General features: G+C 56.0%; 1 protein-coding gene across 2 annotated transcripts in view; it reads left to right on the top strand.

The window, feature by feature from the left end:
* si:dkey-199f5.8 (beta-1,4-galactosyltransferase 3) overlaps nt 1-20,607 on the top strand; it is a 30,921-nt gene extending 10,314 nt beyond the window's left edge. Inside the window, exons 2-8 of one of the 2 annotated variants that reach the window (XM_028822730.2) lie at nt 9,829-9,888; nt 12,559-13,138; nt 15,156-15,391; nt 15,476-15,663; nt 15,862-15,984; nt 17,913-18,017; nt 18,727-20,607. In XM_028822730.2, the coding sequence (XP_028678563.2) occupies nt 12,862-13,138; nt 15,156-15,391; nt 15,476-15,663; nt 15,862-15,984; nt 17,913-18,017; nt 18,727-18,889 (1,092 nt within the window). In that variant the 5' untranslated portion in view covers nt 9,829-9,888; nt 12,559-12,861 and the 3' untranslated portion in view covers nt 18,890-20,607. The remainder of the gene's footprint in view (nt 1-9,828; nt 9,889-12,558; nt 13,139-15,155; nt 15,392-15,475; nt 15,664-15,861; nt 15,985-17,912; nt 18,018-18,726) is intronic. The other variant, XM_028822733.2, reaches the window with a different exon arrangement.
* The last annotated feature ends 4,753 nt before the right edge of the window (nt 20,608-25,360 follow it).

The raw sequence follows: 25,360 nt of genomic DNA, 5'->3' as shown, positions 1-25,360 counted from the left end.
CATGGAAGTGACGGGCAGGAGGGGCAAAGGAAGCGCCGTGGGGCTCGGAGCGAAGTCCATTCTGAATGAAGACCACGCAGCTTGGTCAACACGTGCCAGGCGTTAAGAGAAGAGGCTGCGCTGGAGGGGTGCTGGGCACCAAAACGTCAAGTGTGACGTAGCAGGTGAGCGTTTCTTTGTTATGGGCGGCAACGCGAGTTTACGAAAGTCACGCAGGTGGATAAAAACAAAAGAACCGAAACGAGACGGGGGCCCGAAATGCACAACTTGTGCCCATTCCACGCGACCAGCCATGCCAGCATAACCAGTGTGTCGGAGCCTGCCAGGCGCACATGGCGCAGTTCACTGAGGTTACGCCGAGCGCACGTCTCCTCTGTGAAGCGCCAAGTGGCAGCTCACAACTTGACCGCTCACATGGGCAGCTGGCATCTTGTGACTCCTTCTTCTTCTTTTTTAAACTGTTATTAAAGTCACTAAGTTTGTAGCAGCCGACCCTGGCGGTGAGGAGTGGCACTGCACACGACTGTGACACGTTTTTTTGTCCTCCTTGTCAGCGGTGACACTTGGAGCACAAATGGCTCTGGAAGTCAAAAACCTTCGAGCGGCAGGACAAACATCTGAAGGAGAAGACGACGATGGACAGACAGACTTGAACCCGCGTCTCTGCCCATTCGCTTCTGCCTTCGTAAAAGAGCGCAACCCCGGCTGACGCACCGCCCACTGGCCGCCTCAGTTGTGGTGGTCTTCGTCCGTTCTGATTTGTCCCTCCTCCTCCTCTTTAAAGTGCCCCACGATTTGATCCCTTGTGAGGCGCCGTGGTGTGGCCCACCGTGTGCCAGTCTGCAGCCTTGGCACCTCTTCATCTGATCCATGTGGTGCTGTGGATAAAGGATAAAAGGACCCTCAGGTGAAGCCCCCTCTGTTCTGTGGAGATTAAAGCCTTCGCTGATTAGCACGTTGGCATGTTGACGGATTGATTTGTGTGGCGCTCCCTTTGTTCTGTGTGAGGGCACAGGTTGGCCAGAAGAGGAATCTGCCAGGGTGTTGTGGGCACGTTGGTGGTAGTGGACCCAGGATGGGATGTTGGACTGTTACACAAATGTGTTTCTTGTCCACGCCTTCTGGTTTGAGGTGGGGGGTCTCGATTATTTATGAAATATAAATTCTGGATGACAATAAAACACAAAGGGTGCCCACGGGTATACCAGTCGTGTGGACAGGAAGGCCCCCCTACTGTATTGTCAGTTGATTTGGATTGGGAGTCCGGCCAGGAAGCGTCCCCTGAACAGCTGGGAGTTGTCCCCTTGTCCCTGGAGGTCTGCGCTTTTCATTTATTTAATTGGTGGAGAAACTTGATGGGCCAGGGGTCTCGTCTTGAGTCCTCCTGGGGGAGGTCCTGACATGGCAGCTCTAAACGGAGTGCCCACTCGGGCCTGGCTCAGTGTGTCCGGTGGTCCGCTGCCCGTGGGGTTGAGAGTCGCGTGTTCTCTCGGTGTTCTCGTCCACTTCTTTTTCCACTCTGGCTTTGGTGCCCCCCAGTGTCCGGGTTGTGCCCGGGTGACAGACAGATGTGAAGCGCTTTGTGAAGACAGAGGTGGCTGCGCTGCAGACGCCGAGCGTGTCGGTATCCTGGCGACGGTCTCTTAGCACGCGCTCGTCCCCCTGGCATTGTTGCTTTTGTTTTTGCCTCTGTACCGTGCCCTGGGCAGCGCCACTTTTCACTAATTACTTTCCAGCTGAGTGCGGGCGCTGTGGCTCGGTGCCGTAAATAACGAAGGCTCAAGTCTTCCACGCACGCGAGAGCCAACGTGCCGTCTAAGCCAGAAAGTGCCCAGAAGGGCGGACCACCGTAGCCTGGCCTGTGTGTGTGTGTGAACAGAACATGAGGGGCTTTTTGCCTTGGGGGCGCTGAGGAAGATGGCACCGGGGTCCTGTGATTCTTGGCCTGGTCGGTGGTGTGTGGCGCTGCAGCAGTCAGTTGGCTCCTTTCTGGGCAGAAGGACGTTTTCTGTTGGCTTCACTTCGATGTGCCTGCAGTCGTCAATGCTGGGGGTCCGTGTGAAGGTGAAGGGGTCTGTGCAGTGCTTGGCATTACTGGGGGGGGGGGGTCATTTGAGATCACTAAGTGAGGGCCCCCGCTCTCATTGTTGTAGTGTTACTGTGTGACTCGCACTAACGGGACACTTTGGGACACTTTCTTCATTTTTTTGTGACTTTCAGAAGGTCTTCTTGATTAAGGGTCACTGGGGTGGCACTGCCATGAAGAGCCCCTCAGCGTAGACAAAAGCTGAGGTTGGTCACCAGGACAGCGGTCAGGGGCAGACGGTCACACGCCAGCCCATCCTGATTCAGGGGGGTCAATGGGCAGCCACACGCTCGCTTGTGCCAGGGCTGTGTGTGATATAGCGCCTTTCGTCCCTGCATTGCCGTCTCGGTATGTTAGGTGATGCCCTTTATGTCTGGGTATCGGTTAGGGTGGGACTACGGGGGGATTGGGGAAATCGTCAGTGTGACAGACTGATGTGTGAGGCAACAGAAGCACATCGTGGAGGGGTTGGGCTTGAAGGGCACTATATATGTGTAGGGGGGCATAATGGCCCAGGCGGATGGTAAGGCTTAGCTACCGGGCAGACAGACGGGCCTACTGCACACATGCAGTGGGCGCCGTAGAATTCAGGAGGGGATCTGAAGGGTGCCATATAACTGACGTGAAGTGCTGCAGCCTGGCGACTCGACTGGCAGTGCCAGTTTGGATGAAGTCTGGGAGGGTAGCTGAGCTCTTTTAATTCTTTTATTTTTATGAATGTCCCCCTTTGTGTTTCTGCCTCATAAAATACAACTTGGTGACAGCAGTGGATTTGGCATCTGCGGGCTGGGCTGGCGCGGTGAGGGGGGGCTCCTGGCGAGTGTAGTGTGGTGGTCTGCAGCTCCTCAGTGCATCGTGGGACTCTGAGCTTGGATTGCAGTTCACGGTGGGCAGTCTTCACAAAAAGACCAAGTAGTGTGAGGGACTTTCAGAATGTCACTTGGTGTCACATCGTCCAGCCTCGTGTGGGGAGGACAGCTGAGCTGGTTGGGCCGAGTGGCTCGTGGACCTGGTGGTCCTGTTGTCGTCCTCTCCCTGCAATCAAAATGGCCGCCTGCAGTGGCTTCGGCCTGAAGGGTTTTGCTGTGTGACAAGGGTGTCACTTTCACAAGAGCCAGACGCGAAGTGGCAGCCACTTGTTCAGTGAAAGGCAGGAAGAAACGCGAGCCGTCGGTGCAGGGCGGGGGGCTTCATGTGCCATCCTGAGGCCTCACATGTGGGGCGGGTGGTGAGAGGTCCGACCGTCCCAGTACAATGGCGTTCACCAGTGGGGTCGGGGGGGTTCATAGTTCCCACTTGTCACCTCTTAAATTCCTGTGAATTTGGGGCGATGATGGGGGTCTCCTCAGGACTTTATCTTGGCATTTGGCAGGCGCTGCTGGTGCGTGTAATGAAAGAAATCCCAAGCAAAAGTCGAGGAAAGTCTCTGAGCGAGTCGAGGAGTGTTGAGACAATAGGGAGTTGGCACGAAGCTCGCTGCTGAGCAGTCGATGTGTTTGCAGTGCGCCATCTGTTGGAATGTACTTTGTAATGCTTGTCGTAATAAATTGCTTTGTCATTTCAACAGATGGTGCCTCACAGGGTTTCTGTCCTATGCCATGTGGTATGGGATTCACAAAAGCAGTGTCAATGCCTGATGCGCCATCTGTTGGAATGACGGACGTGGCAGCCAGATGGGCACCCAGATTTCATTTCAGAATGGCCCCATTTTTAAAGATGGTCTTTGTTTCATTGTGTGAATGCCAGCGCAGTTTTCCTGATGATTTTGTCACTTGCCAGTCGAGACAGACCGCTTAACCCTTTGCTGTCGATGACTCTTTCTCTGCTTGTAAGCTGCCAGAGATCTTTACCGCTCCTTAACTTGCGTTCCAACGGGGGGACACGCCGCTCCTTCGATGTGAATGTTGGGAAGCCCACTCGTCCGTCCCTGATGTATCGCCCCTTTGTCGTTGTGGCCCACGGGGGTCCGCGTGAGGTGAGCAGCAGGGCGTCTCCTGCCAGGGGTGAGAACGTCTAACAGGGCAGTTTGGCTTTGGACGTCCGTTTTCGTATCGTTTGATGAAAGCACCCACTGCCTGTGCCACCCCAGTCTCTTTATTTGTTGCCTCGATGGCATCAATGCAGAAGTGCTAAACTTAAACAATGAGGGATTAGCCAGTTGGAAAGGAACAGGTTCAGCCTGTTGGTCGTGATTGACAAGCGACGAGATCTCCACGAAAAGAATGGCGTCGGCACTAAAAGTGCCATCTGGAAAGGTCACATTGCTTTACAAATGAGGCCATTTTGAAATAAAAGATGTGGTAATCCACCTTAACAAAAGGGGCTCTGTCATTCCAACAGGTGGCACATCCCAAACATTAACACAGTTTTCACAAATGGCGTACAGCTAGTCTTGCACAATGCGCTTTATGAGTACAGAGGCTTGTGATGCGCCATCTGCTGGAATGACTAAGGTGAGGCATTTGATGACGAGATGCATTACAAAGTACATTCCAACAGATGGTGCACAGCAAACATTAACGCTGAGGTTACTTTGATTTCAGACCACTTCAGACGGGCAGTGCAGCTGGCAAAATGTATGACAAGTGGAGTTTGGACCCGAGTAAAACGATGACATTCATTATAATGCGAGGACTTTTGTTTAATTTATTCACTCATTTGCATATATATCGGTGAACTTTTGCATGTGATTATATCCTAATTGCCATTTTATTATTTTATTGGTTTCATTTTGGCACATGTGGTATCCATCCCAGAGTAAGCTGCGTGGGGACAGTCCAAGGCCGCAGTGTGGCATCTGGAGGACAGAGGACTGGCACCAGGCAAACCCTGCCAGGCCACCACAGAGGGGGAGCCTGCCAAGATGAAGAAGAAAAGTGAACGGGACGATGCCAGTCTGCTCCGGTTTAGGCTTTCGAGGATTTTGGACTTTTTGAGTTGCTGTCCGCTGAAGCCCTAAGACCACAAACTAAAAAACGGAAGCAGAAAAACGTAAGGCCCCTGGCATAATGCCAAAGGGTAGCCATTTTATTCCCCCCAACAGTCCAGTGGTCCCAGTTTGATGCCTCCATGCCCACCAGAGGTGCCCATTCTTGTCCTGGGCTGTTGTCACCCATTTGAGATAAACTCCAGCAAGTGCTGTGCCCTGAGATGGCCTGTTGTGCCCGTCTGCTTGCCAGCTGGTGTCGTAACTGGATGGTATTTCATGTCCCCAAGAGCTCATTTTACAAAGAAGTGTGTGACACGTGAAGGCCTCGGCTGGCTGGCTGGCTGGCTGCCTGCCTCCTGCATGTTTGATATGGCACAGGCCCAGTGCCAGTCACGCCATTTATTAGCCTAAGTGCTCCACTTGTGCTCTCGTGAATAGCCTTGCCATCCTCGTACTTACACATTGGTAGAATCGTCCACGTGTCAGGTGATCCTGTTCAGATGTGACAGAAGATGGAGGGGGGCTTAGGGTGGCAGTGGGAGGCATACCTAATAAACTGGCCACACAAAGACAGGCTGCCCGACGTGGTAAGGTGGCAGAGGGAGGGGCAGGTCTCATTTTGGAGGGGTGTATGGACCACCACATCTCATTTGTTTGAGGTCTCTCTTATGTTGGCACTTTGTCCCCAGATACACACGTATTACCGTTCTGCGCTTCACACCCTCGACCCTCACCTGGCTGCCTTCTTTGATGGCACTATTAATGACGAGGCCCCTCTTAAGTCACCTGGACGGTGTGCTCTGCCCGCTCCTGTCTCACCGCTTTGGAGGATCTCTAGGTTTAGTGGGCGCAAATCCTCTGCCTTTGTCTGTCACTCATCACCGCCCACTTGGCATCAAATCCTGACAGACCTGCAGGGGCAGATCTGTCACCAAAAGCCCCTCTGGCCAGAAGGCTTCGGTGTCATTTCCTGCCAGGTATCAGTCATGTGCCACGTCGTCGAGTTTCACTTCAGAGAGAAGGCTTGTTGCTTTGTTTGTTTCTCTGCCAGTTTGGGAGGCGCTTTGTTCAAGTTCTGCATTGGCGTGGTGTTTAAACAGTTGGCGGGGTAAAGTGGACAAATGAAGGGGCCAGAAAGACCACCAGTTCATGGAGACAAGCCAAGTGCAGGACACTGGCAACCCAAACACTCTGTCATGGTAGCCCACCCACACCCTCGCCGCTATACGGGTCTCTCTCTGGACGCCCGTTTGTCCCACCACTGGGTCATTGTCTCTGCCCTGCCTCAGTAGCCCTGCCAGTCGTCGTCCATCGTGACCCCGCCCACTCGCTGATGCCATTCTCTAGCTCCGCCCATTAAGCTTAGCCGGTCCCCACCCATTCATTTGTTCCCCTCACTAGCTCCGCCCCTTTGCCCGTCTCGAGGACCACAGGGGGCGCTGTCTGATCGGGAGGCGCTCTTAAAGTGGCTGATGGTGGCCGGCTCGGGCGTCCCCAGACGACGGCACTCGTGTCCCTGGTGCCAGGGAGGCTGCGATGTTCAGCTCGGCTGGTAATGAGCTCCCTGCTGCATTGGAGGCGCGCGTTTGTTTGTCATCGCTGGCACTTTGTTTTTCATTAGCGCCACTTCTGAAAGCTCGGGGAGGACATTAAGCCGAGCTGATGACCCCGTGAACCCGCCGCGGAGGCGCATTAGCGCCGCTTATTTGTGCTGCAGGCCGCCTTGGCACATTTGCCTGTTTTGATCTTTTTAAAACTCTGCTGATTGCCGTGGCATAAGCTCTGCTCACCTGGGCACTTGGCTGCTGTGCCCGTCTCTCTATATTCTGCCATTCTGAGGGTCTCTGCGTGTTCTTGGGACCCCCGTGCTGTTGGTCTGAGTGGCCTGCTGTGCCTGAGCTGAATAAAGAGACGGTGAGAATGGAAAGGGGCACTTGATGCCGAGATCTCTTTTATATGGCGCCTTTCACCCCTGACCCTACAGGGGGTGCACCTCGTGGGGGCTGCGCTTTGCCAATCCAGCCCATTCTTGGGAGTTTGTTATTATATAGCGCCTTTGTACACAGAGGTACCTGTTTAGATTATAGAGCCCCTTTCCTACCTGTCAGTGACTGGCACTGGAGTGTGGTGACACTCCATATGACACTCCTGACCCTGTAAATGGCACCTTTACCATCCATCGCTCGATCGCTCTCATTTATATAGCACCTCTCATGTCTGTCGATTGTCACATAAGACACGTGACGATAATGACTGTCTGTGTCACTTTGTGACCATCTGAGATGGAGAGGTCTATACGTATAAGTGACATTGTATATAGCGCCTTGCCCAGAGTCATACAGTGGCCCCCTACAGTGCACTTTATAGCGCAGCACCTTGGCCACCAGACCCCACTGCCAGCCCTCTGTCACCACACACCTGCCATCCCACCATTTTAGGGGCCCCCTGAGAGGCCAGCACTAGCATATAGCACAGTCAGATTTATACCAGTCCAAACTGGCAGGCCATGCCCGCTCTCGTCATCTGGTGTGGGGGAGTGCGGCTGAAGGGCTGCAATTTTGAGCCACCTCTGCCTGGTGCCCGCAACGTGCAATTTGCTCATTTTGGAGGCCAAGTGCACGCTGTGAACCCACGCCAGTCTTACGAGAGCAAAGTGCCAGGGTGCCCTGTGAAGTGCCATCTCCTGCAGGCTCTCATTACGGTGATCACTGTTATTTCGGCTTCCTGCAGTCAGTCGGCGTGATGGGGGGGCTGCTGGTGGCCGACTTCTGTAATTAGCAGCCTGTAAGGAGAAGAAACACGAAAACTGAAACCTACTGGGGGCCTTTAGGAGCTCGAGGGGCTGTCGGGTGGGCTTCCTTCTTTGACTTGCGGTGTCATTGGTTGGCGTGGACCCTCGGCCTCGCTTTGCTCCCAGCTCTCCAGAATCCTCCTTCCATACGCGAGGTGCCAGTCACCAGGCTCTCAGCAGTGCCCCTGGGCAGCTGATGCCCGTGCATGGCAGCCACACTTACCCACTTCAGACGAGTCCAGACCAGACCGCGAGCTTTAGTGGCTTCATTCCGACATTCCTGTGTGTTTATTCAGGGGTCTCTTGGGCACAGGTGGCACAGGTCTACTTGGTCCACGTTTTGATGAGCTGCCTGTCGGATGCTCCCTTTGGATTTGGCCGGTTTTGGCGATTTAAGGTCACATTAAGGGGACACTTGAATGACACTTGAATGTACCAACCCATTGGTGGTTTTTAAATGTGCAGCTGAACATTTCAGATTTTTAGTTTTTTATGGACGTGTATTTTCGTAAATTCATGCCATCTACCAGGAGGTCACAGGCCTATGACGGGTGGCACCATGCCCTCTCTGTTGTAGGTACACATGTGTGAAGATGAGGGTGTGAAGAGGCGGGGCTGGTCGGTGTCTGGCTGCGATTGGACCAGGAGAGTGGGCGTGGCCAGGACTGCCATCTGCTCATCTCCTCGGTCTTGTTGGGGCATCGGGGATGCCATCTGTAAAGAGTTAATGATGTGTCCTCGCCACTGGCGCCAATTTAGCTGTCCAGATTGTGTGGCTCGCCTCTCGTGTTGCACGCCCTGCGGCCCATGACCTCTGATTTAATTGGCCATTAGTGGCGAAGCCAGAGATGCCCGAGGCTTAAGGAGGGCTCCTGAGGGACAGCTGGAGATCGTTGCGTGAGGGGAGGCTGGCGAGTCGCGTCATCGGGACAGGCCAGGGTGGAATCAACTGGGGGGCTTGACGAGGGTCTTCCAGTGGATCAGTGACTCTCTATAGTGCCTTCACTGATGCGTGCCATCTCTTTACACCTTCAGACCGACTCTAATTCCATAGTTGGCACACAGGTTGGCAAAGTGCCACACTGACCATCTGCACTCTTGATATTGTTTGGCTTTTATGCGTCTATGTAGCGCCTTTCTTTGCCCCGTGTGCACGTGTTGAGGAGACTTTCCAAGGGTCACCTTGGGGGGCAGTGGGTGCTCATTATGCCAGTCCCCACCCCAAGGCTCTTGATAGAAGGGCCGTTTGGTGAGGTGATGCAGCGCAGAGCCCCCCCATCTGTGGCCCGCCTGCCGTTCTGGCTCCCCTCCCCCGGCTCCTCTGGCACAGCTGTGGCGCTCCAGATGTTTCACGTCTGGCAGCTCCGAATGAAGAGGCGGTCTCGTGTGGGGGTCCTCGCTGGAGCAGATGATCACAGGCGTTCCCGGGATGAGTCGCTCCCTGTGATGTGAAGCTGCCTGGCATGCGCTGCCATCGATCGGACGGACAGGACTGGGTGACCGTGCGGCTAGCGACTGGCATTGTGGTCGTCTTGAGGTCTGTGGCTTTGCAGGGGGACTTTCGGGGAGAGCGGGTGTGGCCTCTGGTACCCCATGGGTGGAGCCTTAAGGCCCTTCTTGGGCTTTTTGGAAAGGCGCAGCCATTGGTGTGATAAATGAGGGTGGTCTTAGTGGGGTGTGGCAAGGGAGGGGCTTGGAGTTTAAACACAAAAAAGGTGTGGAATTTAAATACAAAGGTGAGGAGGGGCTTAGGTTTGAAACGAGGGAGAAGGCGTGGTCATTTAAAATTGGGGCGTGGCAGGGGAGGAGCTTGGAGCCTAACGTTATCAGCAAAAGAGGTGGGTTGAGACTATAGAAGGAGGGTTGGGCTTGAAACAGGAAAGGGGTGTGGCAAAGGTGGGGCTAGGAGGTGAAACACAAAGAAGGAAGATTTGGGGGGGTGATAGGGTGGGCTTGGAGTGTGACAATAGAAAGACGGTCCTGATGGTCACCGATCTGTGTGTCTCTTTATCTCCCCCCCAGACTCGCCTCCAGTCAAGTGACGGAATTCCTCTTCATCGCTGAGGTTGAGGACCCCTGCAGGTTGGTACTTCCCACTCGGTGTCTATCTGTTCAGCTCATTCAAGTGTCACGGACAGAGTGCAGGGGCGAGACCCCCAGATCTGACACTGATTAACTCTGGAGGCTGGATGGCATTGTGTGAAGCTGCTTTTAAACCGGTTGGCACAGAGGTGGCTGGCTCAGTACCCGCAGGTCCTTGACCATTAACCTTGGGTTTCATTGAAGCCTCACATCATAGAAAGGGAGACCAGAAAGGCGCTATATGACAGACAGACAGACCCCCCAGTGTTGACTAGAACTTCCAAATTGCCCATGTGTGGGTGAGTGTGCCCCTCGCCAGAACCTGCCAGGCTGTGCACCCCCCCAATCTAGGCAATCTCCTGTTTCCCTCGAGGCACTCACTCTTAGCCCACCCAACCCCCTTGCTAGCTAGCTGGCCCTGGCACACCGGATGTTCTTTGCCCCAAGGCCTACACAAACACAAAGCCGCGTGGCAACATGGCGCCGAGTCAGATGAGGCGGGCACCGGCCTGAAGGGAGAATTCGATTCCAGCGGCGCCTGCTTGGGTCTGCCAGCCTTTTGTGTTCCTGACAAAGGCCTCGGCTCGCTTTTCTGTGGCTTCTTGTGTTCCTCCAACTCCCTGAGGTGTCAACTTGCTGCCAAATTGTCTGAGCACAAAAGGTGAGCTCACAGTGGGCAGAGTTGCCAACACCTGGCATTAGAAACCCTGCTGGGCGCAGTACCAAGTACCACCCTAGGTAAAGGGCACAGGCCTTAAGGAGCGAGGATTTTGCTCTTCAGACTCGGAGAAGAATCTTCAGCTGTGGAAATGAGCAGGCAGTGCCCACTAGTGGCCTGAGATGGTAACGCCCAGCATGAGACTGGTGCCCAAATATTCGTCCAGGGGTCAGCCGACTACTCGTTGGTGACTTGAGTCGGGGTCCTTCAAGTCATGGTGCCTACGTGCCACTTTGAAAGGCTGGTCAGCCCGACAGTCTTGACAGAGTAAGCACTTTGGGGGGGGGGGGGGGGTCAAAGGCGCCAGCCATATAGTGGCGGACTTTGACAGGCTTCAAGGCGCTATATTCACTGATGTGGGACACCGGCCTGTTGCTGTAAGGCGCTATACAGGCCGAGTGGCTGGGCATTGGCGCGGACTGCCCAGTGGGATGGACTTCATACCTTTAGGTTGTGGTTGGGTGAGAGAGAGAGAGAGGTGCCATGTCAAAGATGGTCCTCTGTGGGCATCAGGTAACTCGCCAGTTGGGTGGACTGAGGAAGACTCTCCAAGGCCAAGTTTGTTTTGGTGTTGGCAGGTTGAGTTGTGACTCCAGTGCCAAAGTGCCTCGCTAGCCCCCCACCAGCTGAACCCATGACGATGAGTAGCCCACGCGAGTGACGGGTAAGCAGGCATGTCTAGATGGCACATCAACATAAAGGGGCACTATCGTCCTCCAGTCTTAGCCCGACATCCGCCTGGCAGACCGCTGCGCCAGTGGCCTATGAGCAGCTGCACGTCTGTGCCATCTGGCCTCCAGCTGGACGGCGCCCATTTAAGCCAAGCTGGAGACGCGTCTCGCATCAAGGAAGTGCCTTAATAAAAGTCGGCTGGCAGCCTGAGGCCACGCGGTCCGCACAGTCACTCTGGCATTCCTGGCGACGCGGCAGTCAACACGTTCGTCTGGTAGATCAAGTCCTTATCAGTGGACAGACCGCTGCACTGGTCAAACCCGTTTGGAATGCCCCCAGGAAGCTCGCAGTGCCGGCTTTTCCAGCCAGCTTGGCATACTGAAGCAGCAGTGCCCGCGGCAGATTTCAGAGGCTTGGTTGGCTCATCCTTACTAAAATATTTGACTCTCTGGGCATTCCTAGAGGTACCAGTAATAGAAAGCACAGACACTGGGCAGCTGGGCACGAGTTGGCGTAGGTCACCGGCTTCAGACGTGACTTAACCAGGCTGGGTCCTCTGACCTGTCACCCACTTCACCCCTTGGCATACCCTTCTGCCCATCCTTTTGAGCCACTGCTGTCCTTCAGGGTCTCTGAGCAGTGGGGGGTCACCCACCCCAAGCCATTTAATGTGAAAATCTGGGCCACTGGGGGGTGAACCCGGGGGGAGAAGACGGGGTTCGGCGATACCAGGGTGCCTCGAATCCCAGAGTCCTGCAGGTGAGGGGGTTAAGCAGCAATGGTAAGGGTGCCCCGTTACAGACTGGCATCTAGTGCCAGGTTCAGTTCCTGTGTGGTGCCAGCATGTTCTCCTTGTACCATTTAAGGTGGTCCGGATTGAGTGAGGGCGCACTATAATCGACTGGTCTGGGGCTGATGCCCTCCTCGAGTCAAATGCCACCCGGGCAGGGCCCCCTGTGATCCTGATCTGAGCGGCTGAACAGGTCTGCTTTGTCGTTGGCGAGTTAGGTGGGCCGTCACATGCCACTGTGCTGCAGCGACAAGTCAAGTGGAATGCCCTGAATGGCCACCTCGCCCGGTCACCTGAGACCGCTGCACTTGTCGTGCGCTGAAAGGCAATCTTAGTGGCGGGGGCAGGGCGGGCGTGGCAGGGCGGGTGCGTATCATTAAATTCCAAGTTGCCGTGGTAACTGAAGCCACTTAAGGGCCGCTGGCCACTCCTCTTTCTTGCCACGTCGTCCCTCTCGGTGCCTGACTGCTCCTTTTGTGTCACCCTGCAGGTCTGGGCCATGGGAGGATCGCTGGAGCAGACCACCGGCGTGTGGGAGACCTTGGCAACGTGGCGGGACTCTCGTCTTGGTGAAGCCCTCAGGCCCGAGGTGACCTCCTCGTCTTTTTAACGTTGCCAAGGACCCGAGCGGACGGACGGATCTTTGGTTACGGAATCTGCTGGACGTTTTCTTTCCCCTTTGGTGCCTTTGAGGCCGTTGAACTCGAGTCACCCGCCTTTATGAGGGCAGTGCCCCCTCCAGCGGGACCTTTGTCGTCTTCTAAGGCTTGATGAGCACCTGAAGCAGCTGACCATGCCAATCTCCAAGGCGCGCTACCTGATGCTGCTGGTCTGCGTGCAGCTGGTGGTCATGGCCATGCTGTACCGGGAGGGCTACCGCAAGCGGGTGGCGTACTTTATTGGCATCTTCTGGAAGGACAACTTGGTCACCAGTGACTTGGCAGAGCAGCCGCACGCCACGGGAAACCGCAGCCGTCATGGGGACATCTATGCCAACCTGAGCCTTATAGTGAAGCCGTTTGTGCGCAAGGAGGACCTGCCCTTCTGTCCCGACAAGTCGCCTTACGTCGGTGAGTACGCCTCGCCACGGTAACGCTGCCACTGCGTCCGCTCCGTGTCCTTCCAGTCCCTTTGCCCCTCGCCGTCTGTGAGGGCAGCTTCGTCTTCGAGGTCCCCGTTGTGACTCTGCCCGCCTGTCCCATAGACCACCCGATGGCTGGGCAGTCCTGGTAGGCCCTGAGTGGTCGTGCATGTGCTGCCCCCTCCTTGCCCTCGGGTCGTCTGTGGACCCCCAGGTGGTGCAGGTTCTCGGCCAGTCTGTGTAAGTGTCCCCCTCACTGTCCTTATCACAGACCCCAGCTGATGTTCTCTGGTTTTGTCATTTAGTGTGCCATCTACATTAACCCTTCACTGTCCTCTTCCATGTCTATCATCATGGACTGAGACCCCCACACTGGGTGGGCTGCTCAGCTCAGCAGTGCCCGCCCTCTTAGGTTATCTTTGTTGGTCTCCCAGACTTCTGCAGGACCGACGGGCACATCCTGTCCACCCTCACCTTTTATTTTAGAACCCGTAGGCTCCTGCCAGCCTTTACAGTGAGTCATCGAGGGCAGTGCCAACTCACGGAGCGTTTTACGAAATTGAATGTGGTTTGCCAAGTCAGCAGAATGGAAACTGCCAAGACGTCTGGCGTGGAGGAGCGCCAGGCTGAGGTGGTTGGCCTCAGGGGAGCAGCGGGCCACACCGGGGGGCTGAGCAGCAGTGGCTCCCTCAAGTCTCCCCAGCTGTTGGCAGTTGACACCACGTGTTCCCTGGGGCTCTGTGCCCACCACGTGACCCTCGGCTCCTTGATTTTCTGTGTAGTGAGGGACACTTGGCAGCTCGCTAGGATTTCTGTGGCTAAGCAGGTGAGCAGTGCAAAGGCTTATCGGTGCCCACCACTGGCTCAGTGTGCCATCCTGCCTAAGGCGACCAGACTGCTCGTGTGTGACGGTGGCATGGCTGTGTCACGTCTGAGGTGCCACATCTTTCATTTTCTTGAGGGGCACACTGGACTCCAGCTCCTTCCCTGGCCTGCCCGCTCCCCCACCCCACCACGACTATCACCTAGTGGACTCGTGCCAGTCACCTTGGCCAAAAGATTCTGTGGCAGTCACCAGGCCCTCCAAGTTCAGTTACATCACATTCAGTTTACATGTTGGCATTGACTCACAGGACCTGACCCGGGTGAAGAAAGTGGGTGGCACAGTGTAACTTATGTGGCCTGGCATGAAGAAGTAGTAATGATGAGACATTTTATTCATATAGTACCCAACAACTAGGGCGGCGCAGCTTGACTTGCCCACTGAGTGCCCACACACACACGGATGTCAGAAGACGGTATCTGTCTTACCATCCCGTGTGTGCCTCCTTATTGTTTCACCTACGGGTTCAATGTGCCATCCCAGTTTGATTGCCAGCAGTTGAATCTGCAGCCTTGTGATTTATAAGCTGTGCCAACCCCATCCTCGTTTTTGGATTGGACACCTTTGGGGGTTTCATCTGTCAGTAAGCTGGCATGTGTGTGCTTGCCCTGTGATGGACTGGCGCCCGACTGACTTTTTGAGGGTCTGCCTGATGTTGCCCACTGACTGGTCCGGTCTACTTGGTGTCATTCAGTCGGGCAGGGCTTGTTGAGGTGGACTTTGTGGCACAGGGCAGAAGGCGGCACACAAGACCTCTCGAAAGCGGGCAGGTTCGAGAGTAGGTGAGCTGCAGGCATCGGGCAGGCTGGTCCTGTTCAGTTGGAGGTGGGCACTCTTACCAGTGCCACAGAGACCACCAGGTCTGCTGACTAGCAGGCACTTGCTGGATCACGGGCACCGCTCTCTGACAAACAAGGCCACTTTTCAAATACCAAACCTGCAGACGTTGGCACAGCAAACTCCACCAATGTGCCCACTGACTGTGAAAGGCACTTTATAGGGCAAGCTGGGTAGAGTGGGCACAGTAATAATAAGTGGATATGACCCACTACGTTGTGAAAGGCACTGTACAAGTAATGCCCTGTGCCCACCTCATCCTGTCCTTCTTTCCTCCTCTCCTCAGGTGGCCCATTCAGGGTCTTGTTCCCCTCCAAGCTCACCATGGCGGACGTGGAGAAGAAGAACCCGTTTGTGACGATGGGGGGCCACTACAAGCCCCCGGACTGCGAGTCCAAGCACCGCACGGCAATCATCATCCCGCACCGCAACCGCGAGGTCCACCTCAAGTACCTGCTCTACTACCTGCACCCCTTCCTGCAGCGGCAGCAGCTCCACTACGCCATCTACATCATCCACCAGGTTGGCAGCCTGGCTGGCGCTCGCTTGCTCGGCGCCCCCCGTGCCCCTCTCGCCGCCATTCTCACTGTCTGTCTCTCCTTTCAGGCTGGGAACTACACCTTCAATCGGGCCAAGCTGCTGAACGTGGGCTTCAAGGAGGCCATGCGGGACGACGACTGGAGCTGCCTCTTCTTCCATGACGTGGACCTCATCCCGGAGGACGACCGCAACCTCTACGTGTGCGACGAGCACCCCAAGCACGCCTCCATCGCCATGGACAAGTTCGGCTACAAGTAAGCAGGCGGGCAGGCCTGCTGCCACCTCTGCCCCTTCACCCGCTCCGTTCCGCCAGCTTTCCTGCCCATGGTGGAGTGGTCGCCCGACCAGCGGTTCTTGCTCGTGCCCCTCATCTTCCCCTCTCTCCCGATGCCCGGCCTGCCACCCAGTGGCCTCCTTCCCTGCTGACCAAACTCGTCTTTTGTGTCCTTCAGGCTCCCCTACAACTCGTACTTCGGCGGAGTGTCGGCGCTGACGCCAGAGCAGTACATGAAGATCAACGGCTTCCCAAACAACTACTGGGGCTGGGGTGGCGAGGACGACGACATCGCCATCAGGTGGGTGTGCCAGCCTCTGTGCTTTCGGAGGGGGCAAATGAGGGTCTTGGGCCCGTGTGAAGGGTTGGTTTTGAGCACAGCAAAGGCGCTATATACAGTAAACCTCCTGTCAGTCACTTAGGGGACAGGGGGGCCGTGACAAGGACCACCGATCGTCTCAAGTGGCCGGCCAGCCTTCTGAGCCCACAAATTTCAATGCACTCCTCAAAAAGGGTCAGGAGAAGCCACTCTAGGAGCACAAGTGGGCATGGCTGGTGATGCCACTGTCAGCTGAAGCCGCGCTCTCTGTGTGACGTCTAAATGCCACACCGCTCTGGCAGACCCGGGGGTGATGCCAGCCCAGCTGTTGTGAAGTGAACGTTCATGCAGGGATGTGTGATGAACGTAAAGGCGGGCAACCCAGGCTCAGGGTTTGTTGGCGCGCCTCAAAGTGATGTGGCGTGGCAGATGATCACACCCGGAGGATGCTGTCTGTTTGTCGGAGTCTGCGGCCTTTACATTGGCACTGTAAAACAAAGTGCCTGTCACAAGTGCCCACCTTCTCCCTCACAGGGTGGACAGCCTGCCCTCTCCTCTCCTCTCAGCTTTAGACCCCCAAAGGGCACGTCACGGGTTTCTTTCTGCACGGACTCCCCTCCTCTTGGGCGACTCCTATGTAAAGACGGTTAAGCCTGAGGGTCTCTCGAGTCGGGGCGTTGAGGTCCGATGTGCAGCGTCACGCCCGAGTGACATTGCGGACAGCACTCTGCTGCCATCTAGTGGATATAACAACACCAGGCAGCAAAAATCATAGCTATTACTAGGCACTCATTAATATTCATGAGTGGGGCGGAGCCTGCATCCAAACCAACCAATGGCGTGTAAACGAGAAGCTGTAAGGCCACTTTGAGAACCAAATGAAACTGAACCATTAGATGAACTGCATGACAGTGACACCGATGCATGTGACACTGGCTGACCGGAGTGCTGTGATAGGCCTGGTGACTTTGCGATCGAGTGCAATGACAAGACGGGGTCTATGGGGGCTCACGTCTGTCTATGGAAGAGTGACATTTACTCGGGGGGCAGAGTCACCCACTTGGACTGTTCTGATTGTGACGTCGGGCTGTGTGCTGGTGACTGTCGCCAAACGTGTCATTTGAAGGACGGGTACTAAATCTGCATCAGCCCCATGGTGGGTACTCGACGGTCCTCTCCTACTGGGGTCTTCTCTCGTGTTAAGCTCACAGACCGGCAGTCGCTCAGGTTGGCCCCGTGTCCCCTTCCTATTTGGTGACGTCCCATTTCCTAACCCCCAGCCTCGGGCTGTGTGCCCACCTCTCCACACCAGCTCCGTGGTGGTGGGCTGCACCTCAGAGGAGCCTCGGATGGTCTGTGCTGTCGGGCCAGTTGTTCAAACCAAGGAGATTTCTGTGGACTTCTGGAGGGCCGCACAGAGTAAGCCCCCCTTTGGCATCAGCGGCGCCACTGTGCAGAGGGTAAGGAGTTTCAAGGGCCACACATGCAGACCCCGTTACCAGTGAAGCCAAACAGCGACGTGACGTCCTCCCAGCTACTACATTCTAGAGACTCTGGAGCCATTGAGGGGGTCCTCACAGAGTGCGGCACTCTCTGCAGAGGGTCGTGTGCCAAGGTGAGGGCACCACAGGTGGTCTTCAGTGGGCAGTGCTTGGTTGGGACTCCAGGGGTCACCGCGGCGTAAGATTTTGGAGGAGCCATCGGGTTGTTCAATAGATGCCACTGTCGGATGTTGTCTTTTGTGAGTGCCATGCTGTGTTTTCCCATGGATTGGCACCCTCACCTGGGATTTGCTAGAAGGACCCTATGTCAGTGCCCCTCTGTGGTTTTGCATGTGACGGACACATAAAAGGTTGACTCTGTCTTGTATCTCCTCCTCACGCTCTGCCTCTCTCTCTCTCTCTCCCCAGGGTGGCACTCACTGGCATGATCATCACGCGCCCGTCTGTACAAGTGGGCCGCTACAGAATGATCAAGCACGAGCACGACAAGGGCAACGAGGAGAACCCCAAGAGGTAAGAGGCGTCTCGGCTCTCCAGCTCTCCCTCCTCTTCACTTCAGCAGATGCCCACCTCTTTGTTCCTTTTCAGTTTAGTTTGTGGACTTCTGCCTGTTCTGTGCCCCCAGACAGTGCCAGGATGGCAGAGACCTGCAGCTCTGCCCATCAAAGACATAGCGGGCTGCTTTACACTGTAGTCATCTTTGGTGGGCTGTGCCCCACTCGGGTCTTTTCTGCTGCGAGTGCTGTGTGTCTGTGGACTTTCTACTTAAGTGGCCACGACGTGCTGCTGGTGCCACGTGGCAGCTGTGCCACTTTACTACCCCATCTGAAATTCTGGATTCTCTCTTGGTCTTCGGGTGTGGTGGTTGGTGACAAACGACGTGAACACGTCACTATTAAAAGGCATGCCAGGCCTCTGTCGCCTGTTTGATTTTTGTCACACAGCAGTCCTCATTTTCACCTCCCCCTTTGGTCCTGGCTGTTCTTGTGGTGCCAGTCTGGAGGTCTGTGGCACTGCACCTTGAACTCTCGTCACAGTCTCTCCAATGCACTCCTGGCCCTCATGGATGTCACCTGTCAGGATTCCTGCCACCACAGGCCTCAAAGCCACTCACAACGGGTGACGCATTCTTGGTGGGAAGGGTGAGGGTCCAGACTTGGCACGGGGTTGCAGAAAGGGTCCTTTTGTTTCACGCTTGTCCTCGTGTCTGTGCCCACTGCAGGTTCAACCTTCTGGCGAAGACGCGGCGAACGTGGAGGCAGGACGGGATGAACACCATGGAGTACACGGTGCTCTCCAGGGAGGTGCTGCCCTTGTACACCAACATCACGGTGGACGTGGGCACCGACAAGGGGCTCAGGAAGGACACGCGAGGTTCCGGGTGACGAGGTCCATCCATTCAACGTTCGCCTTTAGGGGACGGGAGCGGGACGCAGGGGCCGTCACTTTCCTGGAGGGACTTTGCCAGGCGGAGTGACGTCCGCTCCTGCCACCCATTTTTACGATGCCACTTTTACTTGAATTCTTTTTGTACTGAGAATCTTTGTGAAGTGGAACTGGAGGACAGCAGTCTGTTACGAAACGCCTTAAAACTCTCTGGACATGGGGGGCTCGGATGCCCACCCTGGGCCACATCTATTTTTTTTTTTTTTGTACCCGCTTTGAGGGCGCAGTGCCATTTGGAGGTCAAGTCGCCCCCCCCCAGCGGTGGTCCTCTGCAGCTTTTTACCCACAATTCCTCTTTTTGACTCCTCGGTTCCCTTCAAGTTTCTTTGTATCTCAAAATTTCTTTACATTTGGCCATGAAGTTCAATAAGCAGGTGGGCTTGTGGGCGGGCAGCTTCTGTCGGGCTTGCCCATGCCACAACCCGGGCTGCCGTATGGCGCCTTTCACAAAGTGCTTTAAGTCTGTGCCTCTGGGCGGACCACCGATACGCAATAAGCCGCCCTCCTCTGCCCCCTCACTCTTCTAGTGGGCGATTTCAGGGTCCTCAATGGATGCCCTAAATTACAGAGTGGGCAGAGCGGGGGGATGTCACACTTCAGGTATGCCTTAACTGCCACCAAAACCTGGGACCGCTGTTGGCAGATGTCGACGTGCCGCTGTGGGCTCAGGGTTCTTCTATGCTGTCAACCCCCCCCCCCCCAGGGCCGAGACTTGTGATGGTTCAGGTGGACCCCTGTGGGGGTCTTTGTTAAGTGGCCTTAAAAAGCAGTCTGGGGACTCCACGGTGGGCAGTGGCGTCCGTTGTGCTTCAGTCGCCGGTCCTACTGGGTAAGCGAAGTGAGGATGGCGGAGGGGAACAACTCGAGGACCACGGGGGTCCGCAGTGCTGCCGCAGGAGAACTGGAGGGTCCGCTCATCTTTGCTCCCTTCACTTCATTCTTCATTTCAAGTCCACCTGCCTTTTCATGAGGTTCATCTCGGGGGGCCGATTGGTGGTCCGCAGCCTCCGACTGAAACACCAGCCAGTTCTGCCCCGTTGGGTATCCCTGGTGAGGCCTCATCAAGTCAGCTGTGCCCTCGGAGTACCAGAAGGAACGGCGCCCCCCCATGGGTCCACTCATGACACGTAAAACCAGCAGGCCTGGCGCAGCCCCCCAGTCTGGGGTGGGACTGGTCATCCAGCATTAAAGATGCATTGTGGGAAGATGGCCACTGGCGGACTGAGGGGGACGGTGGCCCCCCTGGGGACTTGACTCCCACCTGGCCGGGGTCTCGGGCCCTCTGCTGTTCTTGGGGCGCCCCCACTTTGCTCATTTAATCGTTTTGTGAATTGGGGGGGGGGGGCCCTTTGTCCCCATTTATTTGATTGTCCTTTTTTTTTTTTATTTTTTGGGTTCTTTGGGGTGTCGGCGTGATGATTGAAGGGGGTGCTGAGGGGGGGGACACCACTGAGGATGCCGGGGGCTCACTTTGTTTTTTTTGTTGATTTTGCTTGCTGATGTTACAAAAACGGAGCTGAAATGAGGGGACTGCACCCCTGGGGGGGCAGTGCGGCCCACCGGTGCCATGGAGACCACGAGCTGACACGGCGGCCCCCTCCTATTGTACCCCTGAAATGCTCGGAACAATTGAATGTATAAAAATACTTTGAATGCCTGTGTGACTGTCCCTTGTGTCTGTGAGGTGACCACCACTGGGGGGCTGGTGGCTCTTTGTGACAAGTCACAGGTGGGGGGCACCAGAATGGCCAGTGGCCTGTGAAGCTGAACTTGGTAATCCTGCTGGGGGGCTTCAGAGAGTCGAGGGCCGTGCAAATTGGGGTCCAAATGCGAGACCACCCCCCCCCCATCAGGGGACAGGCTGGGACGCTCTCATGATTGACAAATTGTACACACAAGGCGCTGGCACAGAGGGGTCCGCAAACAGGGACGACAGGGTGGGCTTCACGCCAATGATGTCACATGGTGGGAGTCTGAGGCCACACCCCTAGCAACGAGCTCTGGCATCATAGCAACGCATTCCCAAAATGGCAGCATTGCTAGAAAGTGAGTCGGCTTGGCGGAGATCCTGGGCCATTGTGATGAAACAAAACCCAATAAAGAGGACCACCTTGCAGACGGGCACAGGACCTTGGGCAAAGCCATGGGCAGGAGAGCATACACAACGCTGAGCCCACCCTTCACTCACTTACCATGTGCAGGGCCGGGCACAAAGGCAAACTTCTGCAACGATGAATGAAATGAATGCCAACCCATCTGTGGGGAGCCCCTGTCTGCCCACTGAGATGCCAGGCTCAGCTTTGGCTTCTGCCTCTCCAGGTCACCCCAGGCAGCCTCCATCTCCTTGATGTGCCTGGCCATGTGTTTGAAGTTGGTGCCCACCAGCGGGGTCACAATCAGCTTGGGCTTCTGTTCCTCCTCTGCAGGTCGCCCACTCCAGTGGCACCTCCAGTCCTGCAGGGCACCTCTGCCTCACCCTTCATGCCACACACTTTTTTTAGTTCCATTACAATGAAGCAGCAGGGTGTGCCAACATGGGCATAGAAAACAGAGAAGCAACTCGGGGGCAGGAATGGGACTGGCACTCTGGGCAACAGTCAGTCAGCTCAGTTTAAGGATGGTGCCACGTCCACGGGTTGCACATGTAGGAGAAATGCTGGCAGAAGCGGTGGGAATCAGCTGGGCATCCACATGGCCTGGGAGGTGGGGCGGGCACTCCGTGGAGGGTCAAGCAACTCAAAGTGGATGTGGGGTACCGGTGAGCCCCCAGAGGATCCTGGCCTTGGCTAAGCTCATGGGCCAGCTGGCATTGTAGCCCCGGTGGCATAAATGCTCTGGCAGATGGCTGTGTGGAGTGACTGAGAAGTGTACGGTGGTCTCGGCCCACCACCCGTGTCGCAGTAGAAGCACAAACTGGAGAAAGCTGTCCCATTACTGCCCCCTAGCGTTGTCTGGCTTGTACTGCGCCTGTAATTTCAGTTAGAAGACGGGGGCTGAGGGAGAGTAAGTGCCACATGAAGTCCCCTCCTCTGCACTGCCAGCGGCGCGGCTGTCTTTGGCATGACTGGCACGTTTAAAAAGGAGCGACGAACGGCGGCCTCAAACGGTACGGGGGGACTGAGCGGCTAAGCAAGACCCCCTCTCGTGGACACTCTCATGTATTACAGCAGGTAACGCACCAAGCGTTAGCACGAGCCCACCCGAGGAGCATCCGGGGGGGGGGGGGGGGGGGGTGTATTTAACACAGACACGAATTGGCATCGTCTGTCTGCCAACGGCGCGCGCCTTCACGTATAAAAAAAGGGGGGGGGGGGGCTTCGTTTAAGAAGCATAAAAAAAAAATCAAAAGCCGCCGCTCTGTGAGGATAGAGATGGCCGGTATGGAGGGGACATTCCGTCAAATGCTGCCCTTGGCCATTATCACTGACCCCAGGTGGGCACGCAGAACATCAGAGAGGCCAAGACAAGGACCTCTGAGTTGGCGATTTTAAGGACCAACCATCGCCACCTCGCCGGAGTGCCAGGCTGCCAGCTGCATTCGTCTGTTCAGCAAAAAAAAAAAAAAAAAAGTCGATTCCAGGCAGGACGACACCCCCATCTGGCGGACATCGCAGGTATTGCATCAGAGTTTGGCCCAACACGCTGATTTACGGCTCTTCTTCTCTTTTCTTTATGTGTGACGAGCCCCCTCTAGTGGTGCTCAGGTGTGTGTGGCCAGTCAGAAGGGGTGGAGTCATGAGGAGAAGTCGGTCATGGGGGAGTCAGTGGAAGGGGCGGGGCAGCTACCATTAAAGCCATTCAGCCTTGGCACGAAGCTCTCGGGGCAGCTCAGTCCTGGCATGGATGAGCTGAAGGCGGCCGTCACCTCGAACCCCAAAGTCGACTCCGGATCAGCAAATGGAAGAAGACCGAGAGGCCACTGTGTGCCAAGCAATGGTACTTTCTTCACAGAATGCCATGTTGATGCCAGTCAGTCCTGTTTCAGGGTGGCCTTGAGCAGTCATTTGGGGTGTGGCTTTGAGTTTGTGTCATCACAGAATTTTAGCCACTCCAAGTCGGGCCACTTTCACAGTCACCAGCAGAGGGCGCCCTCCGCTCTCAAATGGCTGCACTTAAAGACCCCCAGTGCTCCAATGTCAGGAGAGTCCCCAGGCTGGGCCACAAGCCAGGAAAAAAGGCCAGCCATCCTGGACTCTGGCGGCACTCAGGTGGCCACAGGTACAGGTCAGTTGTGAGAATGGCGTCAGTAATGGTGGCGCACTGGAAGCCCCCTGAAGGTCGCCAGACACACATCGTCACTTCTTGCTCCCGGGGGAGTCGTCTCAGGCGAGCGCTGATCTCGTACCCCCATGGCGCCTCATTAGAGAGGGTCTTTCTAAAAATAAGTGCCCTGCTCTCACCACGGCTGGCCTCTCATCAGGCGGTCAGCTAGAGTGGGCAATTAGCCGCGGGAATGAAAGGGTCCAGCAAGGAGGTGGAAAGGAGGAGAAAAAACCAGACCGGCCTCCCCTTAATCAGGTGCCAGTCCTCGTGCCACTCTCACCTTGGCAGAGACGGGGTAGATGAAGGTGAGAATGGCAGCTACACGGCTGGTAAGGTTGAGAAACCCACAGATGAACGAGCGGTGGAACGCCAGCGGCCAGCAGCTCAGTCCACCCCCCACCCCCCCACCCCCGTTTGTGCTGTGATCGGCTGCCACGCCTTCACCCTCATGCCTGTCAGTCAGATGGCAGTGCCATACATACTGATGGACCAGGCTGTCATTATGTGTTTTGGATTCCCATAAAATCACGAGTGCCAACTCCACTCAGCCATCACATGTCAGGCACTAGTGCGGTAGCCTTGTGACTCTGTGCTGGCATTGGCAGTGCCCCCAAACACGCACCACAGATGTGACTGTGCTGGGCAAAACAGGCAAATCACCAGGCACCCATTGGCAGTCGGTAAAAGTGCACTGTGGCATGTGGGCAAATGGGCACATCCAGTCAAGCAACAAACCGCTGCTCCTCCACAGGGTGTCAGGCATGGCATAGGTGGTGCCCTGGATTGTGCCACTTCTGCTGCACTCAAGTCACAGCAGCATTCCCAGGAGATGGCTGCCATGTGTGCCCTTGGGCAGGTAAGGTGGCAAGACCTCCTCCTCCAGGCATCTCTGGGTGGCAGTGGCACCTGCTGCCCTGGTGTGGTGCCATCTGAACTGCCAGCGGATGAGGGTCTTGAGAGGTATGGCATGGTATGAGAGGACCGGGACCCCCGATGCCCAGAGATTAAGTCTGGCCCCCTGTGAACTGCACCACATGACAGGCCAGGGTGACAACGCCGCCTCCTGCTGGACTAAATGCAGAGATGTTTATATAGCGCCTTTCTGTACTGAACCCCTGCCACTTTCATTGGGTCAGAATTGTCAGCGTTGGCAGTGCAGGGTCACATGGAGAGCGTCACCGTAAGAGTGTACCCCTGCCAAGGCGCTATGTAGTTCTGGCCACTGCGTCACCGGACCTGGCACAGGTGACCTCAGCGACTCCTCCAGACGCTGCTCACTCCGCTTGGCATTTCTTTGATTTCCACTCGGTGCTCTGAGGTGACGCCCGCCCTCGACGCCCATTGGTCGCGCCTGGCAGCTTTGAAGGAGAGCGAGTGAGCGAGCGAGCGAGAGAGAGAGTCAGAGAGGGGGGGTGAAGGGGGCTTGGTGGTCCGCTGGCTTTCTCCACTCCACTTTGAGCGATCTGCCGTGCGAGCGAGCGGCTGAGGGGACGCGGTGACCTGTCCAGCGCCAGGGAGGTGAGTCCTTGTCTCGCTTATCTTCATGTCCGAGTCTGAAGGGACAGTGCCAGCCAGCCAGCCAGCTGGCACTAGGAGGTGGTGGGCACCTGAGGTGGTCAGCTGGCTCCTGTTGGTGTCCCGTGCCAGTGACACACGTCGAGATACCATAGGCACCCGGAGACACCACTGCGCCCGCCTAAGCTAATAGAACAGAGTCACTTATATAGCGCCTTTCAGGGAGTGGGCAGGGTGTGAAGAAGCTCGGTCTGGTCAGTGACCCTGGTGGTCTCCTGCAAGAAGGCAAAGTGCTGGATGACTGAATGGAGGTGGGCCTGACCTGAAGGTCTCCTGTCCCTCTGGTGACACACCTGCTGACCTCGACCGGCCGGTGGCAGCTGGCGGAGTGTGCCAGCCCATTGGGGGTCTGTCTGGCAGGGCTGCAAGGTGCACATAGTTTGTTATTATGGGATGTTGGCTAAACAGGACTGGGGCTCTGAGGGGGGTTACCATAAGAAGGGTCCGAGGTGCCGCACTGGTCATTGCATGCTGTCCTGCTCCTGGGACAGACTGGCCAGTCAGAATGAAAGACCCAAATTCATCCTGCCGTCGTCTCTCTGCTCAGCGCGTGGCACATTTGTGGCCCCCTC

The sequence above is a fragment of the Erpetoichthys calabaricus genome, chromosome 17, assembly GCF_900747795.2.
Source record: "Erpetoichthys calabaricus chromosome 17, fErpCal1.3, whole genome shotgun sequence".
Classification (NCBI taxonomy): Eukaryota; Metazoa; Chordata; class Cladistia; order Polypteriformes; family Polypteridae; genus Erpetoichthys; species Erpetoichthys calabaricus.
The sequence above is the reverse complement of the archived record's forward strand: the minus strand, read 5'-3'. Positions and strand labels throughout refer to the sequence as shown.